Raw genomic sequence first — 22377 nt, 5'->3', positions numbered from 1 at the left:
AACTAAAGCTTGCACATAAAAGGACTCAGATAAATATCTCTAGTTTCCATAGCACTCTAGCCTTTCAATTGTATTTATTTTGCTTTAATTATATACTTTTATCTACTCTACAATGAAAATAGTCTATTTTTTGTCTCAAAAATATTTTTTTATTTTGCTGATAATGTACCTTATAAAATAGTTGGTCCCTGCTCTATTTCTTAAAGCACCATGGTTTTAGGAGTCCTACCTTCCAGACTAAAGAACAGTTGATTACAGTGGTGTGACAATGGTGGAGTCTACTTGTTAACCCTTCCATGGCTGTTCATACTCATTTCTACCTTGATTGATCCAATGACATATTTTCACCCTCCATATATACTGCTGTAAGTATGTTGTAATTTAGGTTTTCCCCTTAGAATTCTTTTAGGCTCTAAGGTCACAAAATGGAAAACAAGAGTTTACTTGTGAAGGTTTTTTGTTTTTGTTGTTTTGTTTTTTTAATCTTTACTTGTAAGAGAGTAAAAGTTTATTTACCCTGTGGGATTATGGTGATAACAAAAGTGTAAACCATGGTAAGGATGGGCATATAGAGTGAGGTGGTGGCATAGTGGTGACTTCCGAGAATTATGTGGCACAGATATTGAGGTTAAAGCTGAAGATCAGGGAAGCAAAATGCCTGGCCAATGGAGAGTTCTCCCCAAAATGCAGACTGCTCCCAACTATATTCCTCCTCACATGGTGTTGAGCTCCTGTCTCCTCCCACCTTGTATTCACCTTTAGTGCTGGGATTAAAGACATGGGATCCTAAGGCTCAGATCACCTTTGTGTGTGCTCTGTTTCTTTTTTTTAGACTGGGTCAATTTTGTGAAGCTCACTCAGGATGGCCTTGACCTAACTGAGATCCATCTACCTCTGTCTCCCCAGGGCTGGGATTAAAGGTGTGTAACACCACTACATGGTCTCTAAGTCTAACTAGTGTGGCCGCTAGGATTAAAGGTGTGTGCCACTACTGCCTGTCCTCTCTGGCTAGCTAGTGTGGCTAGCTTTGAACTCTGACCTTCAGGCAAGCTTTATTTGTTAGATCATAAACACAATATCATCATAGAATGAGCAAAGATTATTTGGAGAGAGCTAAATCTCACACTGGGGAGAAGTGGGAGAAAATAATGTAAATAATGTCATAGAAATCAAAGATTCTTATGTTCACCCCATTTCCCCAAACTGTGAGTGACCTCAAGGAGCACTGTAGCTTGGCAAGTTGTGATATTTCAGGATCTTTCAAATCAGCCAGTTGCACCTAAGTCTGTGTAGGAGCTATCAGTCACTGATAAGGTGAATGTGTTTGTATGATAATGTATGTACCTGGTTTGCTGACCTTAGAGACTTACGAAGTGCCAGGTACAATGGCACACAAATACAGTCCCTGATCTCAGGAGGCTGAGGTAGCAAGGATCCCCAGTTTAACATCAGCCTGGGCTACAGATGCAGACACCCTTGTGAGCAAACCAGCAGGTTTAAAGGACCATATAATTAACAGTCTTTAAAGTAGAATATGCTAGAGAATAAGTTCTGTGTTTGGGTTACAGTAGTAATGCAGACCATGGAAGACCAGCTTCCCAAATCTGTTCCAGGGTAATAAAAATATATCCTGTGTCCAGACCTCTGAATTTCTGTATTTGTAACTGAAAACCACAATCATTCTACTTGGGCTATATGGGATGTCTGTACTGTCTAGGTTTTTCATTTTTGTACTCCACTAAGAATCTTGATGAAAAAAAGGACGGGTGGGTGAGGGAGGCTGAGAAAGATCAGAAGCCAGTTCCTCACATTTGCTCCCTAACTACACACAGATGGTCTCTACTCTTCCAGGTGTACTGACCCAGGAAAAGAGAACACAAGTTCAGGTTTAAGAGTTAGGTCTCTGATGTTCTGCCTGCAGTGGTTACCCTTTGGCACCCTCTACTCAGAGTCACTTACCAAGAACTGGAAGCATGGTTTCTTGATCCATGGATGCTAGAGTTCTGACTAGTTCCAAAAGAGGCCAGGGTAGTTGTATATTTGGAACCTCAGTGATCTTAACCATGGTGATCTCAATTTATTGTTTTTCTATTGCAAAAGATCCCTCTGGGAGAAACAGGCAGAATAAAATTGTTTTCTTTCTTCCTGAAAGGTTTCGTCCCTGGTAATCTAGCCCTATATTGGCAGTCTATCCTTCAAGGACTAAGTATTCTCCTGGGTACAGGGTTTACACACACACACACACACACACACACACACGACTGTGATCAGGCTTAGCTGCACATGTTCCCTTAGTTCCTTCCATGGAGTCCACAAACTTAGTTTGTGTCAGCTTCCTGACCACACCTATCCAATAGATACAGTTTCTAAAATTTAATATAAAAGTTACCCTATCTCAATTGTTGTCATGAATTTATAATCATAAAAGTGCAAGTAGAAATAGTAAAAACAAATAGCTGAGAAGATTTTAATGCTGTCTGCTTATTACTCAATGGAATGATTTCCATTTAATGAAGTAAAAGGTATATGTTTAATATACCCCAAATTGCATTTTCTCATTTCAGACCATACTTTTCATTTATGGAAGGTAAGCTTAAATCTTCAAGATATTGTCTATACCTTAATTCTTTGGAATATATGGAATGAAGTTCTAGTAATTATCTTAAACTTCTTATCATCTATTCTAACATCATTTTTAATTTGAACTAACCAGTTACTTTCCACATTCTATTTTGGGTTCTATTTTATAATTATTTCTATATCTGCAATTTTTATTAGCTATCACATCAGACAGTTTTGAGACTTTGCTTTTTTGGTACCAGATCTTATAAATGTTAACTTTTAGAAGTTTTCTTAAGATTCATTATGTATTATGAATAGGTTATTTGAGGTTAAATTTGGAGGACCTGGTTTTGTTCCTAAGATTAGTTAGGAAACACCTAGGACTATTCTTTATGACTAATTTTGATTTATTACTAAGAGAAACCTATTTTGAATATCTCCAAGTGCACTGGGTAATGTTTTCCTTTCAGTCTTCAATCTATGGCTATGAGAACTGGGTACTTCTTTCCATAATCCTTAGGCACCACCCTCTCTTCCCTTAGCACATGCAGTTTCCTATCTACATACATCCACTGGAGGTATGGTCTCTGCAGAGCTTCACAACTCTTTCACCTTGACCTCCTTTCTCTTCCAAAGCTCTGGTCTATCAAATGCAGCAATTTTCATTTTTTTCTAAACTTTTAAGTACCCTCTTCTACTCAGAGAATCCACTGAGGAGCTCCTCCTGGAAACCATTATTACTCTCTGCTGATCAGACTAGAAACCTTCAAGGCATCCCGAATATCTCTAGGGCTTCTTTCATTTGTCATCCATATTACATATTGCCTTTACTTGCCTGATGTCTGCTGTCTTCAAACTCATCAGTTGACAAAATCCATATAAATAGATTGTCATGTTTGAACAGCAGACTTTAGTCTCTTCTTTCTTCTTGACTTGACCCTGAAACCTGGGGGCAAATTAGGCTTTGATTTCATTGTTCTTTAGAATTTGATGTAGTTGTTCTGGAAGAATGACCATCAAACTAGCATGGTATTTAGGATTCAGTATCGTCTATTATTTCCTTATCTCATCTGAGATGTCTGTTGGTTTTATTCAATGAGCATATTATATTGTTCATCAAAAATAAAACTTTAACCCATGGCCATTAACTAGTCATAAATGCTGTGTAGAACAATTTAATAAGGACTATGATAGGAATGATTTTATATATGGGAGTAAAGCAGTTGTATATCATCCTAAATATTGTGACCAAGAAGACCCAGTGGAAAAGGAAAGAATTGTGAATGAGAGGAAACAATCAATGGTAAGTTCTTGAAGAAAAAGAAATGAATTTGTTTTTTAAATGGCGAACAAGGTGGTTTAGACAGTGGTGCGAAGAGGGGCTCAGATGGGTCACTGAAGTTAGAATGTATTTGGTCCTGTCAGCCATTGCTAGCATTTTCTTTCTATTATGAGTGAATTGTGAAGCTATGCATAGTAGAGATGTAACTGGCCTGAAATGGGTTGAAATGACTATTCTGCAGACTACCTTGGACTACACTACAGATAAAAAGGAGCTAAAGCAAAAAGCTTCCTCCCTCTCCCACTAGGTCATTGCAGCATTCAAACAGAGATGATGATGTGGCTTGGGCTTGTACAGAGGTAACAGAGAAAGCAAAATGGAAGACAACAGTGGAGTTCCAAGGTTGAGTGGATATGCAGAAGGGTCAGGTGTCATTATGAGAGAAAGCAGGAGTCACAGTACCTTCAAAGTTTGTACTTGTGGGATTGCAAATGTAGAGTTTCATTAGCTAAGTCAACGGAGCCTTTGGGGATTATACTTCCTGTTCCACAAATGAGCAAAATACTCTCATGCTTCTATTCTCTGGTCCATGGTCATATATTTTTCTGATATACTCACTTGCACTTTCTAATCTATCCATCATCTCACTCTCTGTAGTCAGTTTTCTGGTACTTTCTAGAGAAACAATATCCCTTTGCCTTTAGGGCCTCAAACATGTCTTATTTGTGTGTTTTAATCTAATTTTTATTGCACTGTAATATACTTGATTTCTCAACTTTATGCTTTAGCTGCTAGACTGTGCTCTTGAGCAAGGGGATGAAAATTGGTTTATCTTAGAGTTTCATTTTCTAGTAATATGCCAGTCACAAAATGATGTTCAATACATGTTTGAATGTTTGAAAGAAAGTGTTTTTAAAACATGAGATAAATTTCAAAGTTCTTTTAATAGTATGTTCATTCTTACAAGGCCTGTAAACTATTTCCATCATCCACCCTTCCTTCCTTCTTTCCTCTGTCCCTCCCTTCCTCCTTCCCTCCCTTGTCTTCATCTTTCCTTCCTTCCATCCACTTTTCCTTTATTTTTCTCCCTTCTTCCCTCTCTCCCTTTCTCCCCTCCTCCCTCCCTTTCTCCCTCCCTCCCTTCTCTTCATCTTTTCTTCCTTCCATCTACCTTCCCTACCTTCCTTCCTTCCTCCCACCCTCCCTCTATCACTCCCTCCCTCCCTCTCTCCTTCTTTCCATTCTTTCTTTTTTGGAAAACTGGATGTAAGCTCCATTATTGCACATGATTTTGTGGGGTATAGGAAGGCACAGTGGATGTCTTTAGGAATGCAGGGCTTGTTATTTGGCCACGAGACCACGATTAGGTATTTATTTGATCTCATAGCATCTGGGATAAGCTGTATCTCACCTACCATGTTTTCAAATTCATCCACATTAACCATAGTGAAGCCTCATGTCTTTGAGATGTATATCTTCTGGCAACCAGGGAACTTGAATTTGTTTCTACACAGGATTTCAATCATGTTTCGTATTCTGTAGTTTGGTCCAAGATAGACATGATAACCTGGCCCGTGTGAAGACTGAATGTTAGGCCCAGAGATTTGCAATGGCAACATACATACTTGTCTGGAGCAAGTCATTCCCAGCAAAATACAATATCCCATTGGTGGAGATGAGGTAGAGCCTCACCCAAGTATGAAAGCTGTCCTCACCATGACTTTTTATTATGTATTTTTGGGTACAAATACAGTCAGCTTCTAGGACTTTGGAGGAGAGTTGCTCATATTCATCTGACATTATGTGGCCATAAAGTAGGAATTCATCAAGTTTTGCAATATTTCATCCCAAGTCAAAGATGCAAATCTTGGCCCCAGGGATGCCTTGAAAGAAAGACTTTGGGTATGACTTGTAAATCTGTTAACACCAGGTTGGATAACCAACGATAACAAGAGGATAAAAAGAAAGGAACTCATCCACATTTCTTAGGATGAATATTTGTTTATTTTCTATTGAAACTAGTTTTCCTTGTGGCTTAATGAGGTATTATTTGGTTTTGATATTTGACTTTGAAAAATTCATAGTCCTTATTTTCAGGAGAAGATTGAAATATTATACATTAATTTCTTTAGTATTTTCTGAGGAAGTGTGCATTAGAAACCATTGGAAGGAAAGTATGTAGCTCACATTGTAAGCCATCTTAAGAGGGGAAACCAGGACAGTATTTGTGTCTTTTTAGTCTCTGCTTTCCTCAACCCCCTTCTGCCCCCAGTGAACATCTTTATTAATAGAGCACCAACATCTCCAAACCTACAGCTGGAATTTCATCTTATTTCTATGCTGCATCATAAACAGTGACAAAGCTAACCAGAGGCTATAGTCTCTGCCTTCTAATTGTGATTTTTGAACACTCTGTATGGGAAAGTCAGTAAGGAGCCTGATCCCTGGTAGAGGCTAATTTTCTCCCCTAAGCCATTAGTTTCCTACTGTTCCTTTTTAGGGGTTGAACCCTGTGAAATTTTACCCATTCCACATTAACATGTCCATTGATATTGATGTTGAGGTGTTCTTATTTGTGCACACCAAGACATTTGAACTGGTATTTCAAGTTAAGAGCTGTGTGTTGGTCACATGAGATACTTGGACTCCATTATGATGAGTATGAAAAAAAAATCCCCTTATGTTTTTTTTCTCCCAATACCTGTATTCATGTTGCTTTTCATTCTTTCCTCCAATTGCCATCTTTCTTTCTTTCCCTGTGTCAATAAGCTTTCTCTGCCTATCTGCTTCCCATGAACATGCAGACAACCTTCTCAGTGCATCACTGGCATCTTTAAAGAACCTTCACACAGATGACCATTCAGGGTGATCCGAAGGTCATTGCTCTTGGTGTGTAGAATAGATACCACAGACGCAGAGGCTTGATCACAATCATTCTGGTGTAGAATTAGACTATAAAGACGGTGATAGGTATTTCTCTTAATTTAATGTATTCATTCTAACATCAAATGCGTTTGGCAAGAACTAGATAAAAGAGAGGGATTTAAGATGATACGTGATGGGTGATTCAGAGAAAAGAAAGTCATCCAGTGGAAAATGGTGCTATAATTTTCCTCCCTGCTGGGAGCTTGCTTATTAGGATCAAGCATTATAGGAATGGCTCTGGGCTGAATGGCATGGAGTAGAGACAACATAACTGATGAGGAGAACACAAGCATATGTATTCTCAAGACAGAAGACAATGAGAACATGGAAAGAGTAATGACTGAAATTAGAGGAAAAATAAACTGTAATGAGAGTAGAAAGGAGAAACGGCATGTGTGTGTGTGAGATCTGAAGAACAGAAAGAGGAGTTGAGGAGTTGATACTTTTAGAAAATGAGTAAGAAAGTAAGATGTAGACTAGTAACATTGCTTTTTAAAAATTTATTGTTATTTTTTATTTTACATATCAATCCCAGTTCCCTCTCCTTCCCTCTCTCTCATGCCCCCCCAACTTCCCTCCTGTCCCATTCCCCACCCACTGCACAGGAAGGGTGATACCTTCCAGGAGGGATCATCAAAATCTGTCAGGTAATTTGGAGTAGGGACTAGGCCCTCCCCCTGCCTCTAGGCTAAGGGAGTATCCCTCCATGGAAAATATGCTCCCAAAGTCCTTTCGTGCACCAGGGATACATCCTGGTTCCACTGTAAGAGGTCCCTTAGACTGCCCAGGCTTTCTGAGACCCATGTTCATGGGGTATGATTCGGTCCAATGCTGGTTTCCCAGTTATCAGTCTAGGGGTCCATGAGCTCCCCCTTGTTCAGGTCAGCTGCCTCTTTGAGTCTCTGTAGCCTGGTATTGACCCCTTTACTTGTCACTTCTCCCTCTCTACAACTGGATTCCAGGAGTTTGGCTCAGTGTTTAGCCTCTGTTTCCAACAGCTATTGCATAAAGTTTCTAGGATGGGATATAAGTTAGTCATGAATCTCACTATCATGGAAGGGCATTTAAGGTAGCCTCTCCACTGTTGTTCAGATTGTTAGTTGGGGTCATCCTTGTAGGTCTCTGGACATTTCTCTAGAGTAAGTTTTTTCTTCAAACCTATAATGGCCACCTCTATTATGGTATCTCTTTTTTTATGATGACCACCTGAACAAAAGTGGGGCAGAGGCAATTCTTCTCCAAATTTACATTTGGCTTCATCTTCTTATGTGCACTGAATGAAGATATGCTATGTCAAGTTTGTCCAGATCCTTGAAAACTTCACAAATTGTATATGACTCTAGCTTAGGGTTGGTACCATTTCTACCTTGCCTTGTAGAAATTCTCAATCCTGTGATTCTCTGTAATTTCCCTTCACGATCTACTCTCATATGCCATCGTCACAACATTTCTAGGTGTAAGCCTAGCTTTAATACCACTAGTACCATGGAGATGGCTTGATGCCTTTATTTTTTTTATGGCATAGTGCCTTTTGGATGGACATAATGCTTTCTAACAAGTTCTATACTGTTTCTTAGAAAGGAAATTTTATATCAGAATTCAGATCTCCTTTCTTCCCTGGAGAATGCAACCTTACTAGACCTGAAGAATTTAGCAAATAAGCAACACAGGAAAGTTTTAAATTCTTGAATGTTCATCTTTGGTCTTTATATCCTATGATTACCAAATTGGAATCACTATTGCCCCTGAAGTTAGTGCTCAGTTTTGGTTTTGACAAATGTATTAATTACACTCTCTTATTCTCCATCCATTCCCTTTTCTATCCCTCCCATCTTATAGCCAGCTACAATACTTTAGTGTCATATATGTTTACTTGTACATTAATCTAGGTTGTACATGTAATAAAAGCAGGTAATATTTATTTTTCTTCGTCTGGTTTATTTCACATAAACCAATAATCACCAGGGCTGATGGTGTTGTTAAATTGCTCTTTATTACAGTGGGAAATGATTAATTTCACAGGCACCCATGACTATTCAAAGTGCTGAAAATAAGTTAGTATGAATACTAAGGATGGGTTGGTTGTTTAGGTCAACCTGAAGCTCTCCCTTGCCCCCAAATATCACAGAGAATCACAGAATAAGGAGCAGAAAGAGTGTAAGATCTGGAGGACAGGGGAGACTGCTGTGAAATTTCTTCTGGGTGTGATAATGCAATTGCAAATATGAACTCAAAGCAGCTATTGTGTAAAATTTACCCAAGATTAAGGCATTTAAAAATTTCATCAAGGATGTGGGAAAGGATACTGAAGTGCTACCTCTAGCAGAAGTGTTATTGTCAACTCATGATTGCTGGGGAGGGAGAATCCCTTTTCTTTTTGGTGAAATCACTGACAAATTGCTCATGTCCTGGAAGATGACTCCTCATCCATGTGTGCAGTTGAACAGCATTAACTGGACTCAGTGGATTAATAATATTTTGAAAAAGAGAACATGAAGTTAGAAAGGAGATATGTTGGGGGGAAGGGTAAAGTATGGGTATGTTCAAGGTACATTGTACATATGCATAAAATTCTCAAAGAATAAATGAGACTATAATTAAAAGAATAATTCTACATACACTAAGGAAAACAGACATACTGTGTTAAGTATGCAAGACGCTCCATCTTTTAATGTTCTACAGTTTGCAAAAAAATTCATCTTTTTTTCAGTTCACAGTATCAAGTTAATTTTTTAAACATTGTGTGAACAGAATATTGAAGTTCTAAAGATCTTTCTATACTAATGCTTGTGTTTTTAGTTTTCTTCCTTCCTTTCCTCCTTCCTTCCTTCCTTCTTTCCTTCCTTCCATTCCTCTTTCCTTCCTTTCTTGTCTTTCTTTCCCTTCCTCAGATTTTGTGAGTCAGAATTTCATTATGTACTACAGACTGGCCTGGAACAAACTCACCTTGTACAGTTTAAGATTGCTACATGTGTCCCTATTCTTTTGCCTCAGATTCACAGGAACAAGGATTTCAAGTAGACACACATACCTTTGAAGATTTTATTGTAGTTTTCAGATCAAACTTCCAGAAAAGGCTTAAACCTGAGATTAAGTATGCATTTGATGACATTTAGTTCATTTACTACCACTATTCTTTGTTTTGATAATACTCAATGCCATTTTAATCAGTATAATTTTAGCTCTGACATATGACTGGATAGATAGAATCTCTATGCGGGAATATGTCATTCAAGATAGTTATAGGGCACCAACTTTTTCCAACCCTCTATCCTCCTTCTAGAAATTTTATGCTGTAATGGGCTTAAATAAAATGGTTTTGTTGTACATCCCATAGGTTAGAGCAGAGATAACATTTTGGAATCTTTATGATGGTATGTACTTACTTATGAACCACAAAGGGTCATGTAATGCAATTGACTTTTGAGGCACAGTAAGGGGAGGCGAGCAAATATTTTTTCCAGAATTTATTGTTGCTATGATCACTTACTGTCCTGCAGAAATTTTATAAAATGTTTCAGCTGTTTACTTCTGACTAGATTTCATTGTTTTCTTATTGAACTGTTATGGAAGACTGTGAAGGCAAATTTTAGGGTTAAGCATTCTTAATACTCTCTCCCTTATCTGTTTTGTCCTGACTCCATAGATAACAGGGTTCAGAGCAGGGGGAACAACTACATAAAGGTTAGCTAGAAGTATGTGTATGTAATGAGGGATATTGTGGCCAAAGCGGTGTGTCATGAAAGAGAAGAGAGCTGGCAAGTAAAAAGCCAACATGACACACACGTGGGAGCCACATGTGTTAAGGGCCTTGAGCCGAGCATACCAGGACTGAAGGTGGAAAACTGCTTGGAGAATACGGATGTAGGAAAATCCAATCACAGATAGGTCAATATATCCCACTGAGAAAGCAACTAATCCATAAATGACATTGACCCTGTTACTGGCACATGCTAGCTTTGCCAAACCCATGTGTTCACAGTAGGTATGGGGGACAATCCGAACACCACAGAAAGGCAGCCTCAAGATGAGAAATATAAATGGAGTCACAAACACCAAAGTCCTGACTATGATGACTACACCCAAAACAGCTATCACCTTGTTGGTGAGGATCATGCTATACCTCAGTGGGTTACATATGGCAACATAGCGATCTATGGCCATAACTGTCAGCACCACAGATTCCAGGCCAGTGCATATGTGGATGGTATACATTTGTGCGATGCAGGCCCCAAACACAATCTCCCTGAGATTAAACCAGAAAATGCCCAGCATCTTGGGGATGGTGGCTGTGGATAAACCCAAATCAGTACAAGCCAAGATAGCCAGGAAGTAGAACATGGGCTGGTGGAGGCTGCGTTCAGTTTGGATCACAAATAAGATGATGATGTTCCCCAGGACAGCTATTAGATATGCTACAAAGAAGGGCAAGCCAATCCAGAGGTGCATATTTTCCATCCCTGGGATTCCTATCAAGAGGAAGGAGGAAGGGTGGAACTCTGTCTTGTTGGAATGAGGCATGTTAGTGTGAACTGATCACAGATGCATTTCTTGTAGTTTTCTGGCTTCCCCTGAGAGACCCTAGTTTCTTTCATAGTATGTTGTATGATTCTTGCAGAAGGGGAAAACCCAATCTTCAATTCCATAAAATAGCACATGAGACCTACAAAGGGAACAGAAAAAATTTGCTTTGCATTTATAGAAAAAACATGCAGAAGACTTTCAAACTTAGAGCAAACACATACTTTGTTCATTATTCCTTCAGTCTTTAAGGAAGAACTTATATACTGTAATTTAGCAACTATTTATTGATGGTCACTCTAGCTAATTAGGACAGTATATAATCAATATACTCTCTTTCTCTGCCACCTATCCCGTGTGTGTGTGTGTGTGTGTGTGTGTGTGTGTGTGTGTGTGTGCGTGCAGTATGCAATATATCACTGAACTTGGTTTAGGAGATGATTCACCAGGTTTTTGTGTAATGATACATTTCTTATGTAATGCATTTTGATCTTTATTAATATGTAGTACATTTCCAATTTCTAAACTGTGAAAATATTGAATTAATTTTCTTTCATTTATATTAGTTTTGTTTAACTACCATTGCATGTTGAATCTGTTTTTTAAATGTTCTGTATATTAATTTTTATCTATATCTCAATTGATGTATTTCCCTACTTTTATACATGTCTGTTTTACATTTTATTGTTAATAGAATTTTCTGAGCAATATTGTTAATCTGAGCTATTATAAAATTGTCCTACTTGGATTTTAATTTTCATGTCTCCATCAGTCTAAGGCTCCTAGAAAGACCAACACAAAACCATTGTACTAATAGCTTCCTAATTGCAGAGTGCACTTATTAGTATCTTAAAGTGTCTAACATCTGGTATTTTCAAGGCTTAAAAAATAGAGGTTATTTATCATGACAATATTAGTTGTGTTAATGAGAGAGCTACAGAAAGAATTTTGTAAAGTTAAAGAACAGAGATAACTCATTTACTATTTCAGAAAAAAATGAAACTAGGCAATGTCCAAAGTCAGATAAAAACTGCAGAGGGATTAGGGATCTGGTAGTATACAAACCTCAACACTTGGGAGATTTATATAGAAGGATCATAAGTTTGAGACTGTCTTGTACTATACAGTAAGATACTGTTCAGTTAACAAAGTCAGCTTAGAATCTCACATCAGATGTACAACTAAAGAAGGTCACATGTACATGTCATATCACAAAACACAAAAAATATGAAAGAGTATGATATTATTTCTCCTTCTAAATCTGTCAGTCCTTTAGAAATCGTCTCCAACAAGTATTACCTGTATGGATACCAGTACATAGAGTTTAAAACAGCAATGATAAACATCATCAAAAATTCAAATCATTTAAAGAAGACACAAACATCTCAATGAACATAGAAAAAAGCAGTGAATATCTGATTTATGTATAAGAAAACAAAAATAAACATTGAATGGAATAATGATTTGAAAACTAAATTCATTCAGTAAATGGAAATACTGAAGAGAACTCACAGTGAAATGAAGATGGAATTGAAAAACCTCAATAAATAAGTTAGAAAACTCAGAGGAAAGTCTTTGACATAGAGTGGATCAAGTAGAAGCCAGAATATCAGGACTCAAAAATAACACAGAGGAATTGAACTGCCTCAGGAAAGATATGAAGAGTTTGAAAAAGCACACAAAAGTGTAAATGGAGTTCTAAATTGGTCTTATTAAAAAAAAGATGGAGTCATATTTGGAGGAAAGTGCTGAGAGATCAGGGAAGATGTTTAGAAGAGATCTTTATAGAACTTGGAGCAGGGTACTTCAATTTCTAAAAAAAACAACTGGTGTCAAAACTTTCTATGTTATAAGGAACCTACAAAAATAATAAAAGCAACATGGACAAACCCAACACCCAGCAACAACTAAATAAAGAATGAAATAAACAAAAAAATGCATTTGGGAAAAGCAAGCAAAGAAATTAAAGTTCATGTTCAAGTTTGTCTTTGTATTGTTGTGGTTTCTTGTGACTTTAAATCCCAAATTTCCTTGCAATGCTATTTTCAAGTCAATGATTATTTTTAAACTTTAGACCGTATTTCCTATTATATGATTTTTATTTTCTAAACCATTAGCTCCAGAGAGTTTTACACTTTAGTTAAAGTTGTAAAATGATTTGATGTAGTTAAAATAACTGTTAATTTGTCACTAACATCACTTAACCCTCTATTTTGGCCATGAAATTACTTTATTCTGCTGCCATGACTAACTGGCCATATGGCCTCATCTAAAAAGACAAGTGGAAATGTATGTGAAGAAAAAGACACTACTTATGCCAGCTGACCTGCATCCATAGATATTTCCCCATGTATGCAATATACCATTCTCTTTTCATGTACTCCTGACTGCACACATGAGCCTGCATTGTTGAAACTGCTTTGTTTTCTTATCACTGTGGATGCTGGTGTCTGATTTTTATTGAAGAATATGAGTTATTTTCAAGTTGACCCTCCACTATGTACTGGGGTTTCTGTCTATTGAGTCGCTAGTTGACTTGCTGGAGTTCAATTACTCTTTGGAGGCCCTTCTATCAGCATTATCAGAACTTACTCACCCACCTCTGTCCAACATCTGACACATTATTTGTGTAGAATTGGATACCGCAGACTTCAATCTGTGTGGGACCAAGTTCTCACTAGCCAGAGCTGTGGTTTTAACAAGACCTCCAGTCTTCTGGGTACAGCCTTCTCCTAATGAGCTATATCTGACGACCTGGATACAAAACAGAAAATCCCCACATCTCTCAGGATAGAACTCTGTTTTTCTGCTTGTGGTTAGCAATGACCAGTTATCTGTACAGCACCTAGAGAATACTCTTCCCTGTACATGTCCCAGGAGGCTAGCTACTCAGAGGCATAATGGCTTCACACTAACACATCTTGTCTTACTGTGGTGATAGTTGAAGTCATTTTTGGCAGAGAAGCGGTAAAGGCAGGAAAAGAGCAGCATTGTAGGAAACCCCAGTATTTCCTCAAAGTCATCTCTGAAACAAATGTAAATTAATACATAGTAGAGAAAGAATAATATGCTAATATTTATTTCAAAACCTTGATACACACACACTCTCTCTCACACACACACACACACACACACACACACACTGGCGCGTGTGTGCACTTTTTGTAATCATTTGGTGTCCCTAATTCTACATATTATCTAATAAAACAAAATAAGTAACTATATAAAGGAAGGAGTACAGCTTAAGGACATGGTTTTATTAAATTTTAATCAAATTCATTCTTTGAAAATTTCGAGAATGTGTGTAGTGCATTCTCTTGACCCTCATCCCTACCCTCTCGTATCTCCCTCACCACCACTGTCAAGATCCTCCTGTTCCCCACAAGTCTTCTTCTCACATTCATGTCTTTTTTATTTGTTTTGTGGTCCACTGAGTCTCTTTATGCTATTTGTGTAACTTTGGGTTTGGAACTATAATTTGGAGCCTAGTGGGTACATTAGTGAACATACAACTGAAGACAATGTGTGTCCCTTCCCAGAATCCATCAGTAGTTAATAATTCATTAAGGAGTGGTAAGGACCCATGAGCTTCTTCCTCATCCCTTATTGACCAATGACAAGCCCGATGTGGGCAACTTTAATTGCTATGGTATCCTAACTGCCATGGCTGTGTTGTGACCCTTCTGTGATGCTCACTGAACCCTCCCACCCTCGGCACGCAATGTCACCCTCATCAAGTGGTGCCACCATCAGTGAATAGTGCCAAACTCATGGAGAGAGGCGGACCTCAGAGGTAAATGCTGGCCTCATGTTAACTTCAATGTGAATTTGCAGCAAGGGAAAGAAAACAAACTCTTAAGCACAATAACTAATAAACACCTTCCAAGACACTTCTTTTTTCACCCTAAAAGTACTTTAAAAGGAAAATTTTATTCTTATTTTTAATTTTATTAAAATATTATTTTTCATTTTACATACCAACCCCAATTCCCCCTACCTCCCCTTCTCCCAGCCTCCCTATTCCTTCCTCACCACACCCATCCACTCCTCAGTGGAGATAAGGCCTTCCTTTCAGAGTTTAAAGTCTGGCATAGTAAGCTAAGGCAGGACCAAAGCCTGTTCTCCCCTCCCCCATATCCCAGCATAGGGAATAGGCTCCAAAAAGCCATTTCATGACCCTGGGTTAGGTCCTGGTGCCATTGACAGCCCCCCCCCAGGTCAAGTCACATAACTATTACCCACAATCAGATGGACTAGTTCAGTCCCATGCAGGTTCCCCAGCTGTCAGTCCGTAGTTTATGAGCTCCCACTAGCTCAGGTAAGCTCTTTCTGTAGTTTTCCCCATCATGGTCTTTAACCCCCCCCCCCACTCCCTTGTTCATGTGGCCTTTCCTCCCTCTCTTCAACTGAACTCAGTAGCTCAGCCTAGTGCTTGCCTGTGGGGTCACTGCATTTGCATCCATCAGTTAATGGATGTAGGTTCTATGACAATTAGGGTAGTCATTAATCTGATTAAGGGGGAAGGTCCATTCAGAATCCTCCCCACTATTGTTAAGAGTCTTAGCTTGAGTCATCCTTGTGGATTTCTGATAATTTCTCTAGTCTCAGATTTCTCTGTAACACCCTAATGGCTCCCTCTATCAAGATATCTCTTTCATTGGCCTCTTCTTCCACAACTCCTCAACTAGGTTTTCTTGATACCTCATGTCCCCCTCCTCCATCCTCTCCCTTCTACTCCCCCTCCCAGTTTACCCAGGAGATCTCAACTACTTTCACTTTCTGGGGCCCTCCATGCATGCCCCATTAGAGTCCTCCTTTTTACCTAGCTCCTCTGGGGTTCTGAATAGGAAAATTTATAAGAAATGGACAATTTTATGGATAGGTCCCACATAGCAAAAATCAAGACAAGCTATAAATTTAAATAGACCTATATCACCCAAGGAAATATTAGCAGTTATCAAAACTCTCCCAACCAAAAAGAACACAGGACCAGATGGTTTCAGTGCAGAATTCTACCAGAATTTCAAAGATGAGCTAATTCTAATACTCTTCAAGTTGTTCACACAACAGAAACTGAAGGAACACTGTCAAACTGTTTTTACAAGGCTATAGTTACTCCCTACCCAAACCACACAAAGATACAACTAAGAAAGAGAGTTATAAACTAATCTCCTTCATGAACATTGATGTAAAAATACTCAATAAAAAACTGGCAGACAGGATCCAAGAACAAATAAAAATACCATGTCTCATTATTTAAATTCTGTATTTTGTACATATTGTGAGGGGTCAGCCATATTAGTGGCAACAGTGATTTCTGTCCTTTTTATGACTTAATGTGTAGTGTGACCGTGTTCACTGTAATCTCAAAAGAGAAAAATTTATTGTTTAAAATAAAAAGACAACAAACTGAAAGGTGGCAGCCCAAATTCTTTAATCCCAGCACTTGGGGGATTGAGACAAGCAGAATTCTGTGTTCAAGGCCAGCATAGTCTACAATTCAAATTCCAGGACATCCAGGGCTACAGGGAGAAACTTTGTCTTGCAAAATCAAAACCCAACAAAAGCAAACAAACAAGCAAACAACCCCCAAAAATAAAAAATAAAAAAATGAAAGGAAAACAACAAAATCTTAGTCAATGAAGTTCAGTAATATTTGTGTATGTGTGTGTGTATCTAGCTGTACTATAATTATTTTGTTTGTTTGAGATGATTAAAAGCCTTCTTTTTCCTTATAGATGGAGGTACTATTATTTACTTATTTTTGTATTGTTAGATGAACATATGAAACAAAGCCCCTCAAAAATCTGAAGTTTTGTTTTACTTATCTGTGTTCTAATAAAAAAGTTAATTGGTAAATAAATAATAGTTATAATTATTAATATTTAAATACATTCTAATGTGTTGGATGCCATTTTTAAAATTTTTATTTTACATAATCAAAGCCAGTCCCTCTCCCTCTCTCCCACCCTCTCATGCCCCCCACCACCACCGCCTTCCCCTCCCACCCACCCCCATTCCACATGTAGGGTAATGCCTTCCAGGAGGGGGGGTCATCTAAATATGTCAAGTCTTTTGGAGTAGGGACTAGGCCTTCTCTCCTGTCTCTAGGTTAAGGGAGTATCCCCTCCATGGGGAATGTGCTCCAAAATCCTTTTGTGCACCAGGGATACATCCTGGTTCCACTATCCGAGGTCCCTTAGAATGCCCAGGCCTTCTAGCTGAGACCCATGTTCAGGGGGTCTGAGTCAGTCCATGCTGGATTCCCAGCTATTAGTCTGGGGGCCCATTAGCTTCTCCTTGTTCAGGTCAGCTGTCTCTGTGTGTTTCTGTAGCCTGGTCTTGTCCTCCCTCTCTGCATCTAGATTCCAAACAAAAGACCCAGGATAGTCAAAACAGCCCTGTACAATAAAGGAACTTCAGGAGGCATCATCATCCCTTACTTTAAGCTCTATTACAGAGCTATAGTCTTGAAAACAGCCTGGTATTGGCACAAAAATAGATAAGTAGACCAATGGAATCTAATAGAAAATCCTGATATTAACCCACATACCTACCAACACCTGATTTTTGACAAAACAGCTAAAAGTATACAATGGGGGGAGGAAAGCATCTTCAACAAATGGTGCTGGCACAACTGGATGATGGTGTGTAGAATACTACAGATAGACCCATGTCTATCACTATGCAGGAAACTCAAGTCCAAATGGATCAAAGACCTCAACATCAATCCAGCCACACTGAACCTCTTAGAAGAGAAAGTGGGAAGTGCCCGTGAACAAATTGGTACAGGAGACCGCTTCCTGAACATAACTTCAGTAGCACAGACATTGAGATCAACAATTAGTAAATGGGACTTCTTCAAACTTAGAAGCTTCTGTAAGACAAAGGACACAGTGGACAAGACCAAACTGCAGCCCACAGACTCGGAAAAGATCTTCACCAATCCTACATCTGACAGAGGGCTGATCTCCAAAATATACATAGAACTCAAGTAACTGGTTAAAAAAAAAAACACCAAATAATCCTATTAAAAAATGGGGTACAGAACTGAAGAAAGAATTCTCAGTAGAGGAAATCAAAAAGGCTGAAAGACACTTAAGAAAGTGTTCAGCATCTTTAGCTATCAGGGAAATGCAAATCAAAACAACTTTGAGATACTATCTTACCAGATTTTGCCAGAATGGCTAAAATTAGAAACACCAATGACAACTTATGCTGGAGAGGATGTGGAGAAAGGGGAACACTCCTCCACTGCTGGTGAGAGTGCAAACTTGTTCAGCCATTTTGTAGATCAGTATGGCGGTTCCTCAGGAAAATGGGAATCAGTCTACCACAGGACCTGGCAATCCCCCTCTTAGGCACATACCCAAATGATCCACATCCATGCAACAAAGACATGTGCTCAACTATGTTCATAGCAGCACTATTTGTAATAGCAAGTATCTGAAAGCAAACTAGATGCCCCTCAACAGAAGAATGAATAAGGAATATGTGGCACATTTACACAATGAAATACTACACTGTGGGAAAAAAATGGAATCTTGAAATTCGCTGGCAAATGGATGGAAGTTGAAGAAACCATCCTGCATGAGGTAACCCAGTCAGAAAAAGAGGAACATGGTATATACTCACTCATATATGGATTTTAGACCTAGAGCAAAGGATCACCAGCCTATAATTCACGCTACCAGAGAAACTAGGATATAAGGAGGATTCTAAGAGATTCATATAAGGTCCCTCACAGAAGTGGAAAGGGACAAGATCTCCTGAGCATATTGGAAGTGGGGGCATTGAGTGGAGAGGGAACTAGGAAAAAAAGAATTGGAGGAGAAGAAAGCATGTGGGACTAGAAAGATTGAGTAAGGAATAGATGATTGAGAAGAGAGAGAGACAGACAGACATACAGAGACAGACAGAGAGAGAGACCATAAAAGAAGGAGCCATTAAAATCACCAACCTCCCAAACTGCAGGTTCAGGGATCCTCTCTAAAATGGGGAGAAATGAGATAGGAAAATTTCTGGCTTGAATGGTTTGGGATCTTATTCTGGCTCTGATTATGGATGAAGAGCAAATCACATTACTTTTCTGTATTTTGGCTTCCCTTGTATAAATAATAAACTACCAGATATATTTTGAAAAAAAAAGGGAGCCATTTTAGGTTTGAAGAGAAAACTGAACCTAGAGAGATGTCCAGAGACCTACAAGACTGACCCCAATTAACAATTTGAACAACAGTGGAAAGGCTACCAGAAATGCCCTTCCCTGATAATGAGAATGATGACTAACTTATCTACCATCATAGAGCCCTCATCTAGTAGCTGATGGAAACAGAAGTAGACACCCACAACTAAACACTGGATCCCATTCTTAATGGTGGGATGCCATGCTCAGACTTAATGCATGAGAGAGGGGCTGGGCCCTGCTCCAACCTATTGTGCCAGACTATGTTGACTCCTAATGGGATAATTGACCATAGTGGTAGGTCTCGTTTTGTATTTGCATATAACTCATTGCTAACATTTACCCCTCTACCTCTATTACCCTAATATAGTTCCTCTTGTCCTATCCAACTTTTCCCCATATAATACTCCTCTATCTTCATAATTACCATCTTTCATATTTCACGTGTGAGAAAAAACACTTAATACTTGTCTTTCTGAGCCTCACAATTTGCAAGTTAGTTATTTCTGAGAGAGATGATCTTTCTGAGTGATCTTGCTCTAGCTGTATGAAAATCATGCTAAAGATGTGTCTATTAGATACACTCTGTGAAAACAAGTGTCTGTTTATTTAGACTCCAGTCATTTTATTTGTAGACAAAGGTGGATAGACTACATTTTTCCACAGAAAATTTATAGTAAACAGCCTAGAGGTGTACATGACATTAGCTGTAAAACTCATGCCTGATTCATGAACACAAAGCAGAAAATTCTGCAGGTTGCAGACACCTAAAACTGTTATTTTGCTTTCAGGAGGGTACCAAGATCTGTCATTAGCTTTTTAATCAAGAATCTTTTCTTTGTTCATACTAGTTCTGTGTATATGAGTCAAAAATCAAACCAAACCAAAAGAAACGAACAAACAAAAAACCACAAAAGCCTAATAAGTCAGTCATAGTTTATCATCTTTTAAAATTTCCCTAGGTTTTTCTTCATAAATAATTTGGTCCATATCCTGTATCTCATGCTCATTAGTACCACTTAAGTAATAATTTCTTATATTTTTGGTTGTGAGCCTAGCCTTTAACTTCTGAGCCATCTTTACAGCCCATGTAATAATTTCTTATGCAACTAATTCTCCCAGGGAATCACCATAAGTTTTATTCCTAACATCAGCTTTCACAAGAATTGTTATATTGTCCCAATATTAGCCTTCAGTAAAGGGCCCTAAATAGCAAAGATTTCAAACATCAAACATGTCAAAGACATACTCAAGAGTTGTGCATCAAAATTCAGAAAGTGAAGTGAAGGACCAGTCCAAGTTGTCAGAGCACTGTAATCTTTGTCAAGCCATAGCTTCAGGCAGCTTGGCATCACCAACCCATATTTGGACTTTGTCAATATGAACAAATATTTAAAATCCATGACATTAAGAATTTTTTCTGAGATTATTTTTTTGGCTTATGCCATACAATTAACCTTATTTCCTCTTCTAAATTTTATGAAGTCCTATATATATGAAGGCAAATGATGTATAGAATCACATTGGATTAAGACAAAAGACACAATTACTCACATCTACAAGGAATTTTGTCAGGCTTTTTACAGATCCTTTTGTTTTTTTATTAAAGCAGGCTATGTATTTGATAGTTAAGAATTATTGCCTAGGACTATGTTAAGCATTTAGCAATAAACATGGATGAGAGAGAAAAAAATCTAAAAAAAATTACTAATGTTTCCTAGTTTTTATTTTAACCCAAAATGATAAGGAAAAACTATTATTTAAAATGAGGTCATTGTAGTCTGGAAGATGAGTGGGTTTTACAGGAGAATGAAGGGCTGCTACCAGACCAGACATTTACACATCTCTAGATATCCACTTGTACTAATATATCTAGTACTACTCAGTTTGAAGAGAACCAGGCTCTCTTTGTATTCTTACTCTTCCAGCTTCAGCTTTCCTCAGCATGGTTGGATGAAAAAAAAATTGAATGGCATGGGAAAGAAGGTTTATTCAGGCTGTTTCAAGACTGAGGCATGATTGAGGCCAGAATAACAGGCTGAGGCTTGCAGCTCTAGCAGGGCATTACCTCAAAAGTTTAGATACAGTTACCAAAGAGAGTGGGACTAAGTGATCAAAATGGATGGTATGACTCTTAAATGAGGAGAGATATGAGACACACAGGAGCAGATGATAGCAAAGATGGAACTACCAATGAAATTCTATCTGGATATTGAAATCAGTCACATCTCTATCCCCAAGACACATGCAAAGATGATCTGCAAGTTTTCTTCTGTCATAGAAGATGCAGAACAAACCTCAGTTCTGGCTTTGCTACTGTGTGTCAGCTTTCTAGTCTTTGTAATTTCCGTTATTATTGAAGTATTGTGTGTCCATGGTTTCATTCACAATAAAGAAATATGATTGTATCAGGGGGAGGTTGATACAAGAAAGAAGGGAAGAGTAAGGAGAGAGAGAGAGAGACAGACAGACAGAGAGAGAGAGAGAGAGAGAGACAGAGAGAGAGAGAGAGAGAGAGAGAGAGAATGAAAGGAATGAAGAGAAAAGGAAGGCACAGAAGCGAAAGTGTACAAAGCCTTCATGTATATCACAGGCCCCTGAGCCGTGTTTTTCTTTGTAGGGAATACTTGTCATGACAATTGTTAAGAAAAGGGAGGCTTCTGCATATTTGAGCCCTCTTCCTCCTTTTGGCTGTCTCTTCTGTACCCTGCCTGAATTCTGATGTCTCAATATTTTATTTCCCAGTCCTTACATAGAGTTGGATAGACTTATGGTCTAGGTTCTTAAGGGAAGCCCTTTTACACCTCTGGGATTCTGATTTCACTCACCCCATGGAGAGATGCTTTAGTACTCTAGACATATCCCAGGATCCCTGAACATAATTTTCAGGAACCTCTGTGTG

The 22377-nt window shown here is 38.4% G+C and overlaps 1 protein-coding gene and 1 pseudogene across 1 annotated transcript; both read right to left on the bottom strand.

Annotated features, from left to right (window-relative positions):
- Positions 1-1839: 1839 nt before the first annotated feature.
- LOC127227611 (60S ribosomal protein L10-like) lies at positions 1840-9881 on the bottom strand (annotated as a pseudogene).
- Positions 9882-10333: 452 nt separating this feature from the next.
- LOC127227676 (olfactory receptor 52E5) lies at positions 10334-11417 on the bottom strand. Its single transcript, XM_051192032.1, has one exon. It carries the CDS (start codon positions 11288-11290, stop codon positions 10334-10336), a length of 957 nt encoding a protein of 318 aa, XP_051047989.1. The 5' UTR covers positions 11291-11417.
- Positions 11418-22377: the final 10960 nt, after the last annotated feature.

The sequence above is a fragment of the Phodopus roborovskii genome, unplaced genomic scaffold (assembly GCF_943737965.1).
Source record: "Phodopus roborovskii unplaced genomic scaffold, PHOROB, whole genome shotgun sequence".
Lineage (NCBI taxonomy): Eukaryota > Metazoa > Chordata > Mammalia > Rodentia > Cricetidae > Phodopus > Phodopus roborovskii.
Note: the sequence above shows the minus strand (reverse complement) of the source record. Positions and strands in the feature narration are given on the sequence as shown.